Here is a 19,579-nt window from a genome sequence, read left to right as displayed (position 1 = left end):
TGTTCTTATGAAAGACTTCATACGCAGCATGCAATCCCGGGATACCAAGTTAATCACCTACCTTAAATACATTACAAATATTAAGCTGCTATGAAATCATTGAGTGGGCCATCTACTAGCTACTCTTTCTGGTGGCTACTAGTCTAGCATTTTCTGGTGCCTTTGAAGCCAAGAATGCTATCAGAATTATTGAAGCCATGCGATGATCAAGGACTACACTTGAATGATGAACTTAGAATATGGTGTGATCCGACTTCCAAAGGATTGCAAAGAATGAGGCAGTTAGGCGGTCACCATGGATATGTCAGAGGGGCATGACATGAGCTAGAGGTAGTGCAGATTGTGTTGCGTAATACCGATCAAAACAAAGATTATGCGTTGTGCAGGAGGTAAACTTTGATAGGGGCTTTCATGATATTGTGAAGAAGATCAAGGACTGATCTGGTAAGCCTTTGACAATAGAATTTATATTAAGATGATACAATAAACTAATTTAAAACAGAGAGACAACATTATTTTGATCTTAAACAAGCTTTTAGCACACAAAAAAGTCACCTTGTGTGAGAGAGTTGAATCTAAAAGAGTTTTCCGTGCTTAATACGAAAATTTAAAACAAGTACAAGCAACCACAGCAAATGCCATCGACTTGAAAGTGACGGTGGCTGGAATCTTTCCCTTGTCCTTCCTTAGGTAAAGTGCTTGGTACAAGGGTAGGTTGATGAGAATCAGAGCCCCGCATAACATAATTTGCAAAGTCAATGCATCATAAACTTGTGCTATGCCCTTCTGATTGATTGCTTCCTTAAGAAACCCAGCAAAGCAGTACAAATTGAGCAATGCAAGTGTTGCCAATGGGGTAAGCATTAGAGAAGAGTCCCCGAATTCCATAATCTCTTTCTTGTACCGCTGTGACACATCTTCATCAGCCACCTTAGCGGTTATTACAAATGCTGAATCACTATATCCAAAAGAGTGTAGAATGGTGTCAATGAAGGCAAAGAGATAGGAGCTTGTTCTCTGGTAAAGCCATATGCGCAGCTCGTTCCACCAACCTAAGGTTGTGCCACCACACCACAAAAACTCCACAAAGCTCCAAGTGTACTTTCCAATGATCGCATATGCAAATGGTATGAACCATGGGCTTGAGATCTAAATTCACAAACCAAAACCCATTAGACATATAACATATACTAAATAAATATATAGAAAGTAACTGTTTGTTCACTTAGTTTGTTAGGTTATTTTTGTCTGAATGTGTGATCCGAATCTGACAAGCCAATGCATAGATACAAGCATACATGTACATATGGTGTCATCCATGAGCTTGATATTCAAAACCTGAACAGATATTCGTTTGAAACATTGAGAAGTAAGGTCGATTATGAGATTTTGGGGGTCATAAGTTAAATGAGGCCCTCAAAATCATAGTTGGTCTGCACATGGTTTTTTATTTGAAACAAATACGTAAAGATATATAGCGACATTGCCAATTTGGGTCACAGATTCATGGAATGACCGACATGATTGCTCACCCCATCAATTAGTTTCTGGTAATTAAATAAGGGACAATTGCAAATGTATATACGAAACATGTCATTGTGCAATTTTGTGGCAAATTAATGAGAGTAAGGACTTAGAACCATACCTGCGGAAATAAGGATGTGCCTCTAAGGAGGTAAAGTGAAGGAAGAATTGAGTAAACTAGTGTTGCCCAACAATTTGCAGCCCAAAAGGAGTATCGAAGATATCCAAGTTGATGTCCTAAACTAATCTTTCCATAGGCATACCATGCAGGACTATACTTTGAAAGCAAAATCTGGAGGTTACCTTCTGACCATCTCTTATATTGCACAAGCACATCAGGCAATGTGGTTGGAGCTAACCCTAAGAAAGCTTTCCTTGTTGGATTGCAATTCACCGATTTCCATCCCCGGCAATGGATTGATAGCCCCGTTATTATATCTTCTACTGGACAACCATATTTCAGACCCATCTACAAATTATATTAATGTCACTCGTTAAGCTCAAATACAGTTTTGTGTGAACAAAGTTAAAAAACCAATAATTAATGGAATAATATATTACTCGTAATCATCGTTTATGTCAAAATTATCACGATATTTTGAACTTAATTGAGGAAGATGGGTTGTACAAACAATGATTACGTGTCATTTGGTTTGTTAATGTACCACGTCAGAATGATTATATGGTACACCTTTTTTTGACCCTAAAGTCTATTTGGTGAGAGAGGGACAAATACGTACCTCTCTTCCCCATTGAGTGTTCTCTTCAACTGTACAACTTGCAAGGCTTTTCGAACTTTCTTCCAGTTCATGAATGCCAAGTTCTTCTCCTTTTCTATTCTCCCACTTCATATCACTTTTACATCCCTTGCTGAATTTCCTCCCACAAAGAGTATCTCTTCTGTGAAAACTGAAAGAATTTCTGATCTTAATAATTCACTTACACTAGGCCTTACGGGAAGGCTTTGTTATATACACTACAATATACAACTTTACAATTTAAAATACAAGGACTGCACTCCACACTGCACTCCACACATGCAGCAGCACATTAACAGCACACCATAGCACTCGGAGCAATAGCACAGCAATAATAAAAATGTCCTTCATGCTGTCCATGAGTCAGCAATCACATGTCCTCTTGCTCTCTTTCCTTTATGGCAATGATGACTCTAGTTGTAATGATGGCAGCCACTTAGCAACTGATCTCGTCTACCTCTACCAGACTCGGACTTGGTCTAACAGCCCCCGCAAGCTGACAGGAGGAGAAACAACTGGAAGCTTGGAAACAAGATGCTTGAACCGTGAAGAGGACAATCCTTTTGTAAACTGATCAGCAATTTGGTCTTGAGAACATATGAAATTCAAAAATAACTCTTGACGAACCACTTTCTCACGAACATAATGATAATCCACCTCCAAGTGTTTGGTACGGGAGTGAAAAACTGGATTTGAAGCAAGGGCAATGGAGGAAACATTGTCACACCAGATTGTTGGTCTATCAAGATGCAAGTGTAAGTCACGAAATAGAGAGCGGAACCATGATACTTCTGCAGCAGTATAAGCAAGCTGCTGATATTCAGCTTCGGAACTTGACCTACTGACAGTTTTCTGCTTTTTCGAACTCCAAGACACAAGATTGGACCCTAAGTAAATGCAAAAACCACCTGTGGAATGCCGTGTATCAGGATTCCCAGCGTAATCAGCATCAGAATATGCTGTAAGTTGTGCAGTACCAGGTTTATACACAAGACCATGATTGTATGTGGCTTTAACATATCGAAGGATCCGCTTAACTGCCATCCAGTGAGTAGTCTTTGGAGAGTGCATGAACTGACAAACCTGGTTTACAGCATAGGAGAGATCTGGTCGCGTGATAGTTAAATACTGAAGTGCTCCGACAACACTTCGATACATCTCGGAATTGTCATGTGGCTCACCAGTGTAAGCACTGAGTTTCTGTCCGCAGGAAACAGGAGTGGATATTGGTTTAGCATCCAAAAACTTTGTACGCTGAAGCAAGTCCACAGCATACTTGGCCTGATTCAAATGCATTTGATCACCACAGTAGGTTACTTCGACACCCAAAAAATAATGAAGAGGCCCCAAGTCCTTCATTGAAAACAAAGTGCCCAGTTTACATATCAAGCTAGACATGTGGCGAGTACTGTTCCCTGTCAACAATATATCATCTACGTAGATCAATAAAATCAAGTAGACACCAGAGTTATTGAAAACAAATAAACTGTAATCACACGTGGATGCCTGAAACCCTAATTGAAGCAAAAACTCTGAAAAACGTTGAAACCAGGCTCGCGGAGCTTGTTTCAACCCGTATATACTCCTTTGCAATTTGCAGACATGTGTTGGATGCTGCTCATCAATGAAACCTGCAGGTTGTCGCATATAGACTTCCTCCTTGAGAAATCCATGCAAGAAAGCATTTTGTACATCCAATTGCCTGATATGCCATTTTTTTGAAACTGCCAAACTAAGGACCAGGCGTATGGTGCTGTGCTTGACCACAGGACTAAAGGTCTCGGTGTAATCAAGTCCAGGCTGTTGATGAAACCCATTGGCGACTAACCTCGCCTTGTGCCTTTCTACAGAGCCATCAGCCCGTCGTTTGATCTTAAAGACCCATTTGTTTGGCAGCACATTCATTTTTGAATGATAAGGAACAAGCTCCCACGTGCCACAGTGCTGCAGTGCATTAAATTCGTGAACCATGGCCTCCCTCCATTTGTGGTGTTTGACTGCCTGACTAAAACAGGTTGGTTCAACGAAAGAAAGATCAGTAGAGACATGCATAGCATATTTAGGATTAGGTTTTTGTATTCCAGACTGTGAGTGAGTCATCATGCGCGGCCTTATGGAAGCACGATCATGGTCTGAAGGTGGCAGAGAATGAGGCGGGAGTGACACAACAACTGGGACTTGCTCATTTAAAGTTTGGTTCGTGGAACTAGGGTCAGGGGAAGATAAGGTGGTTTGAGGGTTGGAAGGAGCAGATAACATGGGAGGGTGAGGAAGGGTAGGGTATTCAGGATTTTGCGGGTTGGTCGTGGTGATGTTTGGCTGGGATGAGGACGCTAAAGGAGGGATATGATTCAGCAAAGAGGGAGAAGTATCTGTCGAAAGTATAGGAAATGTGAACAAAAGATCAGGAGAAGCAAAACTACCTGTGTCATCAACGTTTTCCCACAAGGATGTGAGTTCCTTAAATGGAAATGAGTCCTCATCGAATAGAACATGGCGAGACAAATATATTCGTCTCGTGGACAGGTCCAAACATTTATACCCTTGATGATTCAGTGAGTAGCCTAAAAATACACACGGTTTGGACTTGGGTTGAAGTTTATTTTGTGCATAAGGTACAAGCCACGGAAAACACTTACAACCAAACATCTTTAAGGTATCATAGTTTGGAGGTTTTTCAAATAATGTCTCATAGGGCGAGTTATGAGACAGAACTCGAGTTGGCAATCGATTAATTAAATAAGTTGCTGTTGAACATGCATCAAACCAATATTTGTTTGGAAGGGAAGAGTGAGAAAGCAAGACAATACTCGTTTCGACAATATGTCGATGTTTTCTTTCTGCTAGGCCATTTTGCTCGGGGTGTTTTGGACACGAAAACCGTTGAGAAATGCCATTTGTTGCAAGAAACTGTTGAAAACTTCGACTTTTGTACTCACCTCCTTCATCACATTGAAGGGTTTTTATTGAAGTATTAAACAAATTTTCGACCTTAGCTTTAAATTGAACAAATATTTCAAACACTTCAAACTTATTTTTCATGGGAAAAATCCAAGAGTACCTGGAATAATCATCCACAAACAAAACATAATATCGAAAACCTTCAATTGAAATAACTGGAGAACACCAAACATCGGAATGTAAAAGTTGTAAGGGAAGTTGGGAAACAGACTCAGAAGTACTAAACAGTAGCTTAGTACTTTTTCCTAAAGGACACGAATGACAAAACGTTACATCCGCAGTACCATGAATTGGTACTTGTTTATTGGAAATTAAAAACTTGATAACAGACGACGCAGGATGACCAAGACGTGAATGCCATTTTTGAGCCGAGACTCGAATGCCTAGACACACTGAAATAGGGTTATGGAACTGTCCACTGCCACCAAAAAATGGGTATAAGCCATTCTCACATCGCCCGCGGAAAAGCGTCCTCCGGGTCTTGAGGTCCTTAACAAGAAAGAAATGAGGAAAGATGAGTAAATAGCAATTATTGTCTAGGGTAAAACGGTGTGCAGAAATGATGTTTGTAGAAGCAGTGGGGCAGCGTAAAATATTTTGCAATTTAAATGAGCAAGATTGTGTTTGTAGTTGATTCGAACCCATGTGAGAGATAGAAATGCCAGTATCATTACCTACACCACCCACATTCTGATTACCATTATACTCTTGTGGGTTTACCAGATTCTGGATGTCTGGAGTCACATGAGCATTAGCACCGGTGTCCAAAAGCCACAGTCCATTATTCTGCCGATTGAGAGGAACCGAAGATGTTGCCATGGCAGTAAGCTGCTTTGCTGGAATTCTCCCTTCATAGGCTGCATTCATTCTTTGATAGCAATCTAGGGCAGGATGCCCTTGTTTTCCACATATCTGGCATGTGAGTCGTTCTCCTGTGGGAGTGATTTTCTCACCATTGCATGCCGAGTTTGCCCTTTGATTATTGGTGCGAGGAAAGAACCCCCGCGGATTGATCGCACCACCACCACGTGTGGTCTGAAAAGCGCCACGTCCAGTTCCACGAAGTCGTCCACCACGACCTCTGGTAGTGACAAAAGCATTCACCGGAGCAGCCTCCACAGACGGAACATTCTGTGCAGCCATGCGTCTCTCGGTAGTCAGAAGGAGGGCCTCAAGTGTAGGATACGCGATTGGAGTATCACGTGCTTGAGCAGCACTCACTGTCATTTCATAGGCAGGGCCCAAATTGTTCAAGATAATCTGGACCAGTTCATCATCATTCACGGGGTTGCCAGCTAGGGCAAGGTTGTCAGCAATCGAGTTCATTCGATCAAGATAATCAGCAATAGACATGTCACCTTTCTTAGTTTGCATCAGTTCATTGCAAAGAAACAAAATACGGTTTTGGGACGTAGAAGCATACCGTTGCTCTAGAGCGTCCCAGGTATCATGGGAGGACCTCTTGCTGGCGACAGCGGATAATACAGAGGGTGTGAGAGAGCCATTGATCCAGCTTAGTATCAGTTGATCATGCTGCACCCAGGTTGTGTAGGCAGGGTTGACAGCAGCAGCACCAGGAAGATGTTTGGGTGGACAGATGATGGACCCATCAACATATCCCATCAGGTTACGACTCTTGAGGATTGGAAGGATCTGAGCCAACCACAAAGGATAGTTGGTTCGATCTAGTTTTATGTTGACAAGCGTAGTCATGGAGGAGAAAGGATTCATAGTAGGGTTGGAAGTTGCAGCGCCGTTTATGGTATCAGCCATGGAGAAAAAAAAAAAAAAAAAAAAAGGATCTAAGTCGTTAGACTGCTAGGGCTCGTATACCATGAAAGAATTTCTGATCTTAATAATTCACTTACACTAGGCCTTACGAGAAGGCTTTGTTATATACACTACAATATACAACTTTACAATTTAAAATACAAGGACTGCACTCCACACATGCAGCAGCACATTAACAGCACACCATAGCACTCGGAGCAATAGCACAGCAATAATAAAAATGTCCTTCCTGCTGTCCATGAGTCAGCAATCACATGTCCTCTTGCTCTCTTTCCTTTATGGCAATGATGACTCTAGTTGTAATGATGGCAGCCACTTAGCAACTGATCTCGTCTACCTCTACCAGACTCGGACTTGTTCTAACAAAAACATCCGCTTCCAATATATAGAGGGCCTCCATAAGAATCCACGCCATGGGCTTCCACCTTCCATATAAATACGAAACCAAATAATTCCAAATATGTAATCGATAATTAGCTAGAGTAAAATTAAACTTAATTTAACTAAAAAGTTCAGCTAATCTAATATTCCACTAACATATAACCTCACCTCATTGATTACTCTCAGTGAAGCGTATAGCTCGTTCTTAGTAAGGTTTTCGAAGTTTTGTGGGAACTGCACATAAGCAATCTCATGGCCTTTTTCTTCATCCATAAAGAAACAAAGTGCATCCCGTATGGCCATGGAGTTGTTTGAATACATATCACAATCCACATTAAGAAGCAACTTCCCATTGCTGATGTTTGATGATACTCTAATCTGCAAATGTAGATGAAAATTAAGGATATTACATAACAAACAAAATTGACAATGTATATTTTCTTTTGGATTTTTAATACTGCTGTGACCACCTATCTAATAAAGGTGGATCCAATTATGTACGTGAGGCGACTTGTATGAGAGAGATGGTCAGTAAAGGTGATCTAGTTACCAGTGCGTTCATAGCGCCAGCTTTGAAGTTATGATGATATTGGAGTCTCTTCTCGCGAGCCAAATACACTAACGTTGGCAATCTACACCCTTCAACGTTTGTTGCATTTTGGTTTCTCCCATCAATTACTATCTGGAAAAGTTTAAAGAAATTAAAACGCATATTCTTTTCTTCTCAATGTGTAGAATTCAAAATTGACATGCATGCAACAATTCCCTTCTTTGGATTCATACACCGAACTCAAATAATGTTAATTATGTTTTCTTTCTTTGATTTCTGACCAATATATGTAACTAGGGATCAAATTAATTCATACTTGAAGAATGGTGTCATGGTCTCGTCGAGATGAATATGAATCCCATTGAGAAAAGCCCTTACGTCTCGATCGGACTTCTTCTGAAACGCCTCCTAGCTTCACTATATTTTCGATTTCTTTCTTAATGTGTTTGTATAATTTCTATAGCAACACATCAGTAAGAAGGCAGATATGAATAAGCTAGCTAATTAATGAAATACTAATAGAAAATTACACTATCATAATCTCATAGTAAATGTGAAATAACAATTAAAGATGATCTTGATGACTTGTTGATTCTGAAAAGAAGATGAGGTGATATGGGTGAAGAGGAGTTTTGTTTCCAAATGTATTGACTATAGGGTTTTTACTTTTTAGTGAGTGCACTGTGCACCATAGATAAAATCCAAAGAGAATCTAAGTTAACGTGTCCTTTGTGCTCATTTTATGCAATAAAAAGATTTTTTTAAAAAAAGATAAATAAATAGTAAATGAATTTAGAAGAATGGAATTTAATACAAAACTCATTATATGCGTACACGCTTAGAAATACTTTTTAAATAATAGAAAGCGATTTTAGTAAAAATATTTTTAAAATTAATTTTTAGTAAAAATTTAAGTAGATCTTGAAAAAGTACTTTAAATGTTTTCAGCAATAAGTTCTTGAAACCAAAATTTAATTTTTCAAAAATGCTTTTAATTATTTTAAAATTCTTTTCAAACAAGCAATTGAAAATGCGACCTCCATGACCAAGGATGATCCTCTCTGAATCCTCTTTGTGAGGATTCTAAGGATCATCTAATCACATTTGTTCATCGTATATTGTGCGGTTAGAAATCATTGTAAGTTTTTTTTTATTTAAAATTGAATATAAACAGTACTTAAAAAAAATTGACCACACAATATACGATAAACGGATGTGATTAAAAGAATCCTGCGAGGATCCTCACTCCTCCATGACGGCATTCATATACTATAATTAACGAAATTATTGGCTTTTGTGGTCCTTTGCCTTCCCAACAAAGACCAAAATGTAGCTATTGTTGACCACTTGTATGTCGTATCTTATGGCTTGGACCTGGCGGAATTAGATTCTCTTTGGATCCCTAGGGTTTTCAGGAATCAATTAATAACAATTTTTATCAAAGATTGTGCAGCCACAGTTTTTTTTTTTTTTTATTTTTTATATTTTTCATACAAAACGAGACTGTTTTATTTTTGAAAATATAAAAAGTATTGTGACCTCACGATCTTTGATGAATTGTTGGTATGAATTAATCTCCCGAATCCCTAGTGAGAAGAACCTGAGAGGATCTAATTCCGGACCTGACCACAAAAAAGAACTGACAATACCTTAATTGCCCAGAAATCTTTAGCCTGATGATCAACAATTGCATCAGCAGATATTGAGACAAAATAAGCAGCAGGTGACCTTGGCTCCACTTTGTACCTCTTGCAATATGGTATCCACTGCTTCGCAAACTCAGCAGCCTCCAAGAGAGCATAGTATGTAATTTCCGACCCGCCGTCATCGGACAGATAGACGCTCAGCTTCTCCGGCGGGTAATCATAAGCCATCACTGATAAAACCGTGTTTATCACCATCAACGGTGGCTCTATGGTTGCGTCCGCTGTGCACACAAATACATCCACTCCCGGCAACTCATTTTCATATCTGTTCACGTAACTCCAATACGTCATCAATTCAAATCTTATGAACTACAGTTGTTGAATAAAAATGATAATGAACAAACTAACATGAGGTAATTGATTTACCTTTGAGAAAGCCTATCTTTGAAGGTGTGCCTATAGACAGGGTTCCACCGGGAGGCCTGAGTGAGGAGCCAGTAAAATCCAAACCATATCTCAGCACCCAAAAGTCCAATCCAACCAAACCTTCCATCTTCTCCTGCTTTTGGTATGTGACTCGTTCTGTAAACCCAAACTAAACATATTCCTGCAAATATAGATGCTGCAAAAACCCTATATAGAACTCTTCCCTTGGCTCTCTTGGTCTCAAACAATGGTTCCTTCTCCATTTCTCAGCTTACTAGCTACAGCTAGCTCCCTAAGCTCTCTCAGCTCTCTATATATTTGTGGTTGGGAAAATTAAGGGATATCTATCACTTAAACCAATCGTAGTAAATTATGAAACTGTTGCCGCATCACAGTTTATAAATATGAAGCCATCAAAGGATGAAAATCACCCACAATGTTTCAACCATTTACAAATTGTGCCACCATGTTGCTTGTCAGGTGCAACATGCGAGGAGGTTTTAAATAATCTGGCATTGTATGTACATAGATGTTATCTATATTCAAGTACAATAGCTAGATGTTAAGACGTTAGTCGGTAAGTCATCTGCATTGAATTCAGTTAGATGCAAGGACAAACATGTCGACCTCGTTTTTTTTTTTTCTTTTAAATACCCAAAAAACCGTCTCAAAATCGGCATGTCCGTTAAGTCCAATCAAAATAGCTAAACAACATCGCAGCATTTAGAGGAAACGAAAAACCTCCGTGGATCTAAATAAACTTCAACATTTACAAATCCAGAAGCTGACACGACAATTTTTCCCAAGTAAAATGAAATCCAAAAACAACCAGATTTAATTCAGCCTTTGAGCAGCTTCTTTCGCAAGGAGCTTCTCCTTCGCCTTAGTTTTTGCCTGGGATTTGGAACCCATGATGCCGCCTCCCCACATTTTCCTGTACTCTTCATACATCATACTTGTCATTGACGTTGGCGCTGATTGCCAACAAGACCTTGTCCGTCTTCTTCTTGGAACAGCAGGTTCACAACCTTGTACGTCTTCTTCTTGGAAGCTGCAACCGGAGCTTTTACTCCTCTTTTGGGGGCCATGAAGGGAGAATACAATTACAGAGAGGAGATAGATGAAGAAAGAATAAGGTAAACAGAAAAAAGTGTGATGATGGACATTTTTATCCCTGCATCTAATAGAGATTTGATGGAAATTTCATTTTTGGATTAACGATCTTCATCGCACGAGTGTTCGAATCCCCTTTTTTTTTTTTTCTTTTTTTTTTAACCACGGAGCCTATCTTCTAAAATCCTATCACGGGACAATTTAACCAATTTGGCCTATTCTTTTTTACTTATAAGTGAAAGATTTCATGTTTAAATCTAGAGAATGACGAGTTCAATACCAATTTATTTCTTCACCTCTTATTGTAAATATTGTATAAGAAAACAGATGAGAGAGAGGTAAAATTTGATATATAGCATCGAAACATTGTGATAAAAATAAATTTATGGTTTAAAGTTGTGATGCATGTGACATTGTTATTAAGTTATGCGATAAACATACATTATTTGCAAGTATGATATGTATGGAAGGTGCAATTAAATGTTATCAAGCAAAGATGTACAACTACCATACGTACCAAGAAGGAAACCCAATACATGCTAATATATCATCGAAAATACTGAGCGTTTACCTTCTTTCGACTTTGGTATTGGAAAAATTTAATTAGCTAGTAATAATACTAAAGAACTTCAGCTAGCTAGTAAGTACCCCAATATTGTATTTTCTTTATTTATTTTCAATATTAAAAAAAAAAATCACTAGGCGGTGGGTAAGGCCATTTCCAACTGACTTGGTCAAAGGACCATAGGGTTAAAAATAGCTTGAAATGACACGAAAACTGTCTCCAACCGAGGGCTAGGCCAAAGGGCTTGTGGGCCCCACCGGGCCAAAACCACCAAATCAGGCCAGCCGGTTGGCCATTTCCAGCCAACCAGCCAGCCCTCCAGCCCAGCCTACTTGCACTCCAACAACTACCCGACATCAGCATGACGCTAGCTAGAAACGGCTAGCTGATGCGAGGTTACCATTGGAATTTGATTTTGTTTTTTTTTGACGAATTTTTTTTATAAAAAAAAATTTCTAACTTTTTCCCTATAAATACCTAAGCCATTCCTACACCATTCCTCACATACTTTTCACCATTCCATACTATCTTACCTCATTTTATTTCAAATTTAGAGAGTTACTCACGTTAGCGACACTTATCACTCGAAATCTTATCCGAAAAATTATTGAGATTAGATAAAGATAAGAAATTCAAAGGCTTATTCATTTAGTGACAAGTGACACTCAATTAAAATAATAAAATATATATTAATTATGTTTGGCCTATGGCCCCCTCGGTTGAAATTGATATAAAATATGACCTGACACTATTCATTAAACTATAATTTTTTGTAGGACTACTCCTTCGGTTGAAGATGACATAAGGACTTAGCTAGGTCCCTTAGACGATATTTTTATTTTAATTAAATTTATTATATAATACATAAATAAGTGTTACATATATTTAAAACATACATAATTGTATTGGAAAACCAGAACCTAAACAAATGGAGTGGTTCATTTAGAACATGAATTTGTTAGAGGAATAACACACAACACCACTTTTTATTACTACTATATATACCACATAGATCCCTTGTTATATACTATACTGTGTAGTTTAATAGTTATGTTCTCCTTATTCTATTCTATCTTGTGTAGTTTAAGCCTTTCTTTTCTTTCATAAATGTTTATTTACTGGTAAAAATTAGAAACAAATTCACGAATCCATTCTATTATGACAACAATTCTCTGGTTTAGAGTATTTTGTATTCTGAATTTTTAATTGTCAAATTGTTGTTTTTAATTATGTGTTTATCAACTATCTAATAGTTTTAAAATATGAATTACCCGATGCTTCGGAGCATCATAAAAAATTATTATTACAAACATCCAAGCCATAGCGGCTTTTGAAAAAAAAAAACAATAAAAATAAAAAGAGTAAATTACATTTTACCTTTTTAAGTTTGGGTACAATTGTAACTTCATATAACGTCTTTAAAACATTTTAATTTTATACGTAAATTTATATTTAGTTACAATTTTATGCGTCCGTTAATCAAATCGTTAATTTAACCGTTAAGTGATGAGATGGGGATGGGTGAGGACGCATGAGGAACGGAGTCGAACAGAGATGCAGATGGAAGGGTGGGCTTGGCATAAAATTTTTTTTTTTTTTAAATTGATTTATTTATTTATTTTTTAATCTATGTGGACAACTTTGGCTGCCATGTGATTAGTTACCAATCAACTTACTAAAATAATTAATAGATGTATGAAATTAAAATAAAATGTTACGTGTTATATGGAATGGAAATGTTTTAAAAATATTGTATGAGATTGTAAATACACCCAAACTTAAGGATATAAAATGTAATTTTCCCAAACAAAAATTTAAGACAGAAGGAGAACGACATGTCGGATATAAAACGACAAAAAGTACTAAACTGAAGCTTTTGGTGTTCTAGCAGTCTCGTTACGTTCGAAGTATTCCCCTTCGAGATATGAAACATAAATAAACACAAAACTCTTTCATCCTCCCAACTGTTTATCTCCGACAAATCGTTCAAATATAAGTTTTTTCCTCTGTGGGCTTAATCAAAAAGTTCGAACATTCCAAGGTAAATCCTATCTCTTTCTACAAATTTCATAGTTTCCAACAATTAATCTCGTTTTGTTTGATCCTACGTAACTCTGTTTTGATGCAAAAGAAATGAACATAGACGTAGATTTTAGAACTTATGTTTTTACGTTAATTGAGGGTGTTTCTAAATTTTCTTTCACTTTCTAGGCAGCCAAACAGGACATGGAATGGAATCTATTTGTTGTGATTGCACCCTTTGATTGTATCGCATGTTTTAATCTTTAATCTGTTTCCGGCCAATCTCTTAAAAAGTGGATTCTTTTGTTTTAAAATTAGATTATAATTACTTTGCGGAAGAGTTGTAATGGATATTCATAGGGATGGAATGCCGGTTGTCGATTACTTGATGCCCTCCCCTTTATCCGCGCTTGGGACCAGCAGCGTAAGATAAACTCACACAAACGGAGTTTGTAATGGGTACTAGAATTCTTAATTTTTCTCTATTTCTTCTGGTGGAAAATAGTTTCTGGGTGGTATTTATTTTTCAGTTATAAGAGAAGGAAACCAGAAAGTTTCCTATTTTGTATGTAATTATTTGTGTGAGCTAGAATTTTCTGTAGTTTTATTTTATATTTTTAAAGATTTTGACAACCCTTTATTAAATCTGCAGATGAAAGTTGGGTTTTCGAATTGTGCTGCTGTTTTTCTGCTGACATTTTTGTTGAGCCTAGAAGCAGCTTTTGGAATCAGATTTGTGATTGACAGAGAAGAGTGCTTCTCTCATAATGTTCAATACGAAGGAGATACCGTCCACATTTCTTTCGTTGTTATTAAGGTTGATACATCGTGGCATTATACTCAAGACGGTGTTGATCTCGTGGTAAGCTCCTTGTTTGTTGTCTGATTCGCGTTGATAATTTCCAATATATGTTTTTAACTGCGCTATAATGTTCTGCATTTATTGGCCAAATTGATAAGATAGCTCATAGCATACATAGGTAACAGAAACCATGTTTTCGTGTATGTATATGGATGATGGATCATAGTGATCATACAATGCCGTTGAAATTTTTCAGGTGAAGGGGCCTTCCGGTGACAAGATTCATGATTTTCGTGACAAGACTACCGAGAAGTATGACTTTGTCGCTCGTCACAAAGGAGTCTATCAGTTTTGCTTCACTAACAAGTCTCCTTATCATGAAACCATAGATTTCGATATACATGTTAGCCATTTTACGTACTATGATCAGCACGCAAAAGATGGTGAGTGATTGATACGTGACATTTTACTCTTCAGATTTCTTTGGTTACATTTTCATTAGCGAGATCCTTGTAAAAATAAGGACGACAACTTATGGTAGTTTTATGCGTACGTGCAGAGCACTTCAATCCGTTGTTAGAACAGGTATCAAAGTTAGAGGAGGCTCTTTACAACATTCAATTTGAGCAGCATTGGCTAGAGGCTCAGACCGAACGACAGGCAATAGGTATTTCCTCAACTCTAAATACCTTGATGATTGATTACGTTGAGGGTGAGCCTTGCAGAGCCGGGAACCTTGTTGGTTTGGATTCGCCTTTTTATTGGCTATGTTGAGGATTATATCCAAATCAGGCATCTCTATGACTATTCTTTTCGCATTTACTCTTTCTCAATTGAACAAGTATTGATTCCGTAGTGTGCATAAACAACTATGTTTCGCTAGCAGCGTCTAATTGTAGTGTCTTTGTCAATCTTTTCGTGATATAAATTGTTTTTTGCATTCGTTGATGCAGCAAACGAAGCAATGGGCCGGAGGGCAATCCATAAGGTTTTTTTCGAATCAGCAGCGCTTGTTGGTGCCAGTCTTCTCCAAGTTTTCCTACTTCGCCGCCTTTTTGAACGGAAGCTTGGGATGACTAGAGTCTAACCTTGACACAGCCACGACATTTTATCACAGTAGAAGAATTTAACATTTCAATTGTTATTTCATGCATACATTTTTTTTACTTTCTCGGCAAATCGTTGAACACGAGTAACCGGAAATTATGTGCGTTTGTGCCTGGTGGTTCTTGTGGCTTGTGAAGAATACACGTTCATATGCAATGGCAATCGATCGATAATTTTGGTTGATATATTAACGTACACATTTGGCTCTTTACCTACAGAGTCATTCCTCTCTTGCCTATAAATCACAGTTTAAAACATACAGAAATAACTCATTTTGAGAACATGAGTTTTTGGGCATGCGTTAAACTGTGATTTGCAGCTAAAGCGTAATGACTCCTCCAGTATTGCTCATCCATTCAAATCTAGCAAGAAATCATTTCCCTTTGTCTTCTTTTTATCGAAAAGTACAATTTATTTACCAAAACTAGATACGAACGTCATGGAAAAGAAGATAAAGGTTTTCAGAATTTGAAATCGAGAACAATATAATTTCACACAAAGAGTGGTTTAATAATACAATTAGGGAAGAAGGAAAAGAATGTCATAAGCAAAGCTCTAAAGCTTGAAGCAAAGATAAGACGAAGAAACAGATCAGACGGACAATATAGATACAATAAGTATTTGTCATTCTTTACTCCTCCCATCACAAAGTTTTTTTGTTTTGTTTTTTGTTTTTTTACGCGACACGGTAATTCCATCCATCATTGCTATACAGCTCCCTATCTTCTCTGGAAAAATATGGTGGAGCAAGTTACAGAACACCGTGCTCCTCCATCGGAGCACTTGCGCAGAGAACAACATTCTCAAGACTCGGTCTGTGGTTGATGAAGGCAGCAAAACCATTTTTTCTGTGCACCAAGAAATCAAATCAAGCACACTAGATCAACTTTCAGCAGCATAAACAATGACCCACCGGTCAATTGTTTCTTTCTATTATTCTACTGACTGGAAACACAACAGATACTCAAAAACATAGAAACGAAAAGGTCACGCAATCATCAATTGACAAGAAGAGAGAATACTTTCAGGGCCACTAGTTATTTCAATTATTCACAATGAAACAAACTGTATCTATTAGACTACATCTATCTAAAAGAAGACAACCAGAGTGTTTGTAACTTCGTATGCCAATTCCACTCGCATGGAGCAATCAAACAATGCAGATAAAACAGCCGAATCATCTTCTTTTATTTTACTTTTCAAGTATCTTGGTACTAATATTAGATGTAAAGCCTTTTCGCCCTTCTCCTAACTAGAGTTCTATAAAAGTCGGTTGCATTTATTTTAACATCAAATGGTATGCTAAGTTTGACAGGTAAGGCAGCGTTACATATAGTTGTATATTGTACTACCATCACTCGGAAAGCAAAAACTTACTACTAAGAAAATCGCCATCTAGTAGGCAAAAGAATCAACTGCTATTGGCTAACTCATTATATATCAAATCACCAGAGAAAGAAACGAGTCAACAGTTATGAGAAAGAATCTTACAGATGAAGGCCTGCCAGTGCCAGAATCCACTCCTCCTCCCTGCCTGATATTAGGATCAGCCTTTCCTGGTGACTCGGGTTTTCCACCTGTCTTCTTCTCGTCCCTAGCCTTGTTAAAGATCACAGTAAATCCCTCGGCCGAAGCAGGATCATTGACGTCCCATTCACCAAATTTTGGGAGTGGCCTGCCTTTTTCCTGTTAGAAATCAGTAAAATATTCTCATTGTTAAAGCAATAACATATTCTCTCAACTACAAAGACAAAAGGACAGACAAGCACTCTGTTACATCTCGAACCTATTTAGGTTGTCATCAATCACAGAGGACAGAATTGCATTAATCACAGAGGACAGACCACCAGAAACCCAATGTCAAGCTCCCCTGGTTTTCTAGACTGCAAAATGCAAATGATCCTTCAATAGGATCAAACACCATTGAAATCAATTCCCGGAAAAGGTCCATATCTACCAAGCTTACAGGCAATGGCCCCATATACCTAAGAACGCATACCAATATCGTACCACTAGTATTTACATGCCGAACACCAATCTAATAACCTGATCTCAACCTTGGGCTAGTGCTATATGGTTTCAACTTTCCAAAAAATAAGGATCTGAGCCAAAATATAAGTGCTTACAAACTTTCTCTTGGTAGTAAGTTTGTGCAACACTGATTTCAATTCCTAACTCCTACTCAGTGCTGCATCTCTTAGGATAATCCTAGACTACAAAAATAAGAGCGATTTCCTCTCCTGAATACTGTGATAGGATTAGGAATCGAAGACGACGTGAAGTTGTGAAACACTCCAATTCAGAGTAACATTTCACTGAGTTCATTGTAAAGGAAAAACACGAGAATATACAAATAAGAAGCAACCAGCATACCATGGAGCTAACATCCTATGAAAAAAGGTGGAAAATAAAAATCAGACAGGAAGGAAAAACTCAGAAAAGGCAACTGATTGTTAAATTTGGACACACAACTTTAGACAACATAACTCAGTCATTTTCAGGAAGCACACCTAGCACAGAAGTTCAACCCACCATAATCATACTAATAAAAACTCCAAAGATACACAGAAACGCGAAAAAGGAAAAAGAACTCTAACCTTCCCCGTGGACATAAGAACCCAGTTAAAAGAAATCTATTTAGCCCTTAATAAAATACTTGGTTTGGGCAAGGCAATTACAACTAAACCTCTTTGTCCAGATAGTTTACACATTCAAAGTCGGAATGAAGAACACACACATACATACAGAACCACATATACACATGACCATGACATGAGAACTTAGGAAGTACACAATGCCCTTAATATACTAATCATTAAAAGTAAAATACAGAAACCAGACAATACCATCATCAGGAAGCAATTTGTACAAAGATTATATTCCCCACTCAAACAATGAATGACAATAAAAAAAAACCAACAATACCTATAAGTCTATAACAATTCGAGCATCCAACCCAAAACCAATTGGCAACGGTGGTGGAGATGCCCGAGATCACTCAAACTATTTAATCGTCGCTTTAATTCCACGACATGGGATTCGCACTCTCGAAACAATACGTGCTCCGAAAAGCAATATACTCTCCAAAATTTCAACTTATTAATTTTGTAAAAACACAAAGGAAACTTGTCATTTTCTCACTACCCCTTTCAGTTCATTTAATTTTCACTATATTCCTAATTAAACAAAACTAAAAACCAAACTGAAGAATTAGAATCTGCTCCCCTGGAAAATTCAATTTTTGCATCAAGTACGTATTTACTTTAACATAATGATAAAACATAAAAATTTAAATAAAAAACATGAATTTTGCAAAGAAATTAATGTAAAAAAGATGCGTCTGAGATATTACAATCATATTAATACAGATTAACGAACAAATCTATGAATTAGAGCTTAATCCAATCAGAAATCCAGCAAATTAAGCATCGCAAAGATTAAAGATAAACAAAAACAAATAAAGGCATACAAAGATTAAGAATTTATATTCGGATTGAAGAAAGAGACGAAAACGATTACGTACCGACATGAATTCGATCACAAAGGAAAGAACTTTTTGATTTTCCGGGAAAATGAAATGACTCGGAAAGCAGAGCGAGAGAGAGAGAGAGAGAGAGAGAGAGAGAGAGAGAGAGAGATAGAGAGAGGAGGTTGGGCCAGAAATGGGCCTATAATTGATGTGAAATCTGGGAAGAAAATGAGAGGCTTTAACAGTTTTTGTTTCTTGGATGAACGGCGTTATTTTGTTGACGTGAACGGAAACGTGATCGCATCGCCGTTAAGTCGGCGTCAGCCCTGACGTGATTTGTGCTTTTGGAATAAAAATGAAAGGAAGGCAGGTTGAAATAATTGAAAAAAAAAAAAAGAGAAGATAAATCATAGACACTTTTACACGCTTATATTTAATTTTGGCTGTTAGTTTATTTGATTTAT

At 37.7% G+C, this 19,579-nt stretch overlaps 2 protein-coding genes and 1 pseudogene across 2 annotated transcripts; 1 reads left to right on the top strand and 2 right to left on the bottom strand.

The window, feature by feature from the left end:
• Positions 1-503: 503 nt before the first annotated feature.
• Positions 504-10,342, bottom strand: LOC137715141 (cellulose synthase-like protein E1; annotated as a pseudogene).
• Positions 10,343-14,389: 4,047 nt separating this feature from the next.
• LOC137715138 (transmembrane emp24 domain-containing protein p24beta2-like) lies at positions 14,390-15,988 on the top strand. The gene is made up of 4 exons (XM_068454376.1): positions 14,390-14,599; positions 14,796-14,982; positions 15,099-15,206; positions 15,493-15,988. Exons 1-4 carry the CDS (start codon positions 14,390-14,392, stop codon positions 15,624-15,626), a joined length of 639 nt encoding a protein of 212 aa, XP_068310477.1. The 3' UTR covers positions 15,627-15,988.
• Positions 15,989-16,149: 161 nt separating this feature from the next.
• Positions 16,150-19,305, bottom strand: LOC137715140 (protein NOI4). Its single transcript, XM_068454377.1, has 3 exons — positions 19,170-19,305; positions 17,138-17,332; positions 16,150-16,494 (listed from the first exon to the last, which is right to left on the bottom strand). Exons 1-3 carry the CDS (start codon positions 19,173-19,175, stop codon positions 16,450-16,452), a joined length of 246 nt encoding a protein of 81 aa, XP_068310478.1. The 5' UTR covers positions 19,176-19,305; the 3' UTR covers positions 16,150-16,449.
• Between the last annotated feature and the right edge of the window lie 274 nt (positions 19,306-19,579).

This window comes from Pyrus communis, chromosome 14 (assembly GCF_963583255.1).
Source record: "Pyrus communis chromosome 14, drPyrComm1.1, whole genome shotgun sequence".
NCBI lineage: Eukaryota > Viridiplantae > Streptophyta > Magnoliopsida > Rosales > Rosaceae > Pyrus > Pyrus communis.
Note: the sequence above shows the minus strand (reverse complement) of the source record. Positions and strands in the feature narration are given on the sequence as shown.

What these genes read in the sequence shown, in the direction of transcription:
- LOC137715138 (XM_068454376.1), top strand. Translation starts at nt 14,390, where the DNA reads ATGAAAGTTGGGTTTTCGAATTGTGCTGCTGTTTTTCTGCTGACATTT. An exon ending in AAGACGGTGTTGATCTCGTG is followed by an intron (nt 14,600 to 14,795) that starts GTAAGCTCCTTG and finishes GAAATTTTTCAG; the next exon opens with GTGAAGGGGCCTTCCGGTGA. An exon ending in TGATCAGCACGCAAAAGATG is followed by an intron (nt 14,983 to 15,098) that starts GTGAGTGATTGA and finishes GCGTACGTGCAG; the next exon opens with AGCACTTCAATCCGTTGTTA.
- LOC137715140 (XM_068454377.1), bottom strand. An exon ending in GCACTGGCAGGCCTTCATCT is followed by an intron (nt 16,495 to 17,137) that starts GTAAGATTCTTT and finishes CTTGGTGCACAG; the next exon opens with AAAAAATGGTTTTGCTGCCT.